We start from the raw sequence: 2,312 nt of genomic DNA on the forward strand, positions 1-2,312 counted from the left end.
GCGCAGTACCCTGCGGGGCAGCGCCTCCACGGCCGCCGGCAGCACCAGCAAATTGGGGGTTTCTTTTATTAGTTCTCAATTTCCCAACCATTAATTTCGGTAAGTGACTCCTTGTTCTTCTGACACAAAGGAGTTCTGAAGCTCTTTTCCCATGATGGCCTCGGCACCCTGGCACGCTCGCACCAGGGCCTGGCAGCTCGCCTCCCTCCCACCCCGCAGCCCCCGTCCGCAGCCCCCACCGTCCCTGTCTGCCCCCTCCCCCGCCTTGGGCGCAGCTCGGAGCCTGCCTTGTCCTGTCCTTGGAGAAACAGCCCTGCCGCGGGACCGGACCCCCCGGACCCCCATCCCCGGCGCCGCAGGATCGGTGCTCACAGCTGCACGTGGGCTCTGGGCAAGCCCAGACCCGCCCTTTGGGGTGGCCCTGGCCACGACGTGCAGCACCGGCCGCCTCTCAGCAGCCCACGGTGTGCAGGGTGGCCAGATGCAGCTGCTCGCGTGTGCTCACGTGTGCTTGCATGTGCTCACATGTGCGTGTGTGTGCAGGCACTGGCTGCCCTGGTGGCTGCGGTGGCTCAGCCCGTCGGAGGGGCCGGTGACGGGGCCCCCATCCCCGCGCTGCCACCCGTGTTTTGGTGCTGCCTCCTTCGCCTTTTGGGCCAGGAGTTTGCGGCTCTTTGATTGCAGCTCCCAGCCCCATTTCTAAACACCATAAAATCTTCAGCTAACAAATGCAGCGGCAAGTAGAAAAATGGCCTTTGCCATCCAGTGTGATTATAGGGAACAGAGCCAGGGGCCTTGGGGCGGGTTATAAATCTGATTTATTGACCCAGCCCAACAGCAGCCACAGCTCTGGCTAGTGAGTAAGTCTTAAATTTCATTGGGTGATAAATACTGAGAGCGAATCAATTTGGTAGAAAAGCTAATTAGCCAGCGTGGTTCCGCATCGATCTCCGAGCCCCACGCGGCCGGGCGTGTGCTGGGGACTCCATCACCCCACAGCCCGGGGCTGGGGCCGGGGTCTCCCCGCGCCGACTGCCTGGCTTTGCCCTCCTTTGCCGCGTCCTCCCCAGCACGTGGCTGGGGTGCGGCGTGGTGGCACGCGGTCGGGGGTGGCACTGACCCAGGTGTCTGGGGCCGTGGGGGTCCTGGGGGCCGCCTGACCCCCCGTCTACTCCACCGCAGGTGGTGAAGGTGGTCGGCAGCAACATCTCCCACAAGCTGCGGCTGGGGGGGGGGGAAGCGGGGGGGGCGGGGGGGGTGATCGACTCCAGCGACGGCAAGGCACGGCACCACAAGGTGAAGGCGTACCTGCGGGTGGAGGCAGCGGGGGGCGTGGGGCACCCCCAGGACACCCAGCTGCGGGACGCCCCGCTGCTGGACCCCGCTGTGCCAGGCTCAGCCCATGTGCATCACCACCACCACCACCACAAAGCCGGGAAGGAGCTGAAGAAGCGCTCGGCAGACACCTCCTGCGTGCTGTAGGCGGGCGGTCCTGGGGGGATGCTGGAGCCCCCCGCTGCCCCGGACTCAGCGGAGCCGGTGAGGGTCCCACGCCCCCCGCCAGAGACTGGCCCCACCGCCCTGTCTCACCCACCACCCCTTCCTCCCACTGGCCACTGCCGGCTCGGTTTCTTCCCCAGCCCTGTGGCGCAGCAGTGCCAGGGCTTGGTGTGGGAGCAGGACCGAGTCCGCGCCGGGGGGGCATCGCTGGGACCGTGCCCAGGGCACACACCCACACATGATGGTCCCCATCCCCACTGGCCCCATGCGGGTGGGTACCCCGCTGCTTGCTGCCACCTGCGGTGCCACGGGCCGTGTTGCGCCCCAGCTTTGCGTGCCCGGCGGAGGCCACCCCTGCCCGCAGGACCGTCCCTGCCCTCCCTTGTGCTTTGCAGAACCAACTGTCCATTCCCGTAGGAGTCCCAGTTTAGTTGCTCTGTTCCAGCCCCGCAGCGCGTATATAAGTTCCAGCATCCATCTTATAGACCGTGTGTATCACCTCTCCCTGCCCCTGCCTGCCCCAAAGCTGCCCCAGCACGTCAAGGCCTGAGCTCAGCGGAGGAAGGACGGCACAGCACGGCACGCTCCCAGCACGCTCCCCAGCACAGCTGTGGTGCTGCGGGCTGTGCCGTGGCATCGCCCAGCCAGGCAGCTGCCCGTGGCCCGCGTGTGCCCGGGGAGCCGTGCTGTCGGAGCTGGCCTGCTTTCACCCATTGCTCCTCCCAGCCCCTTGCATTTCACAGAGGAAGGGGGGCTCGGCCGTCAGCCCCAGCTGCCATCGCTCCATCCCTGCTGCCCATGCCAGCGCAGCT

General features: G+C 66.4%; 1 protein-coding gene across 1 annotated transcript in view; it reads left to right on the top strand.

Annotated features, from left to right (window-relative positions):
* Nucleotides 1-1,482, top strand: part of VSTM2L (V-set and transmembrane domain containing 2 like) — a 14,793-nt gene extending 13,311 nt beyond the window's left edge. The window contains exon 5 of the mRNA XM_009279564.2: nt 1,183-1,482. Coding sequence (XP_009277839.2) covers nt 1,183-1,482 — 300 coding nt within the window. The remainder of the gene's footprint in view (nt 1-1,182) is intronic.
* Nucleotides 1,483-2,312: the final 830 nt, after the last annotated feature.

This window comes from Aptenodytes forsteri, unplaced genomic scaffold (genome assembly GCF_000699145.1).
Source record: "Aptenodytes forsteri isolate BGI_AS27 unplaced genomic scaffold, ASM69914v1 Scaffold483, whole genome shotgun sequence".
Lineage (NCBI taxonomy): Eukaryota > Metazoa > Chordata > Aves > Sphenisciformes > Spheniscidae > Aptenodytes > Aptenodytes forsteri.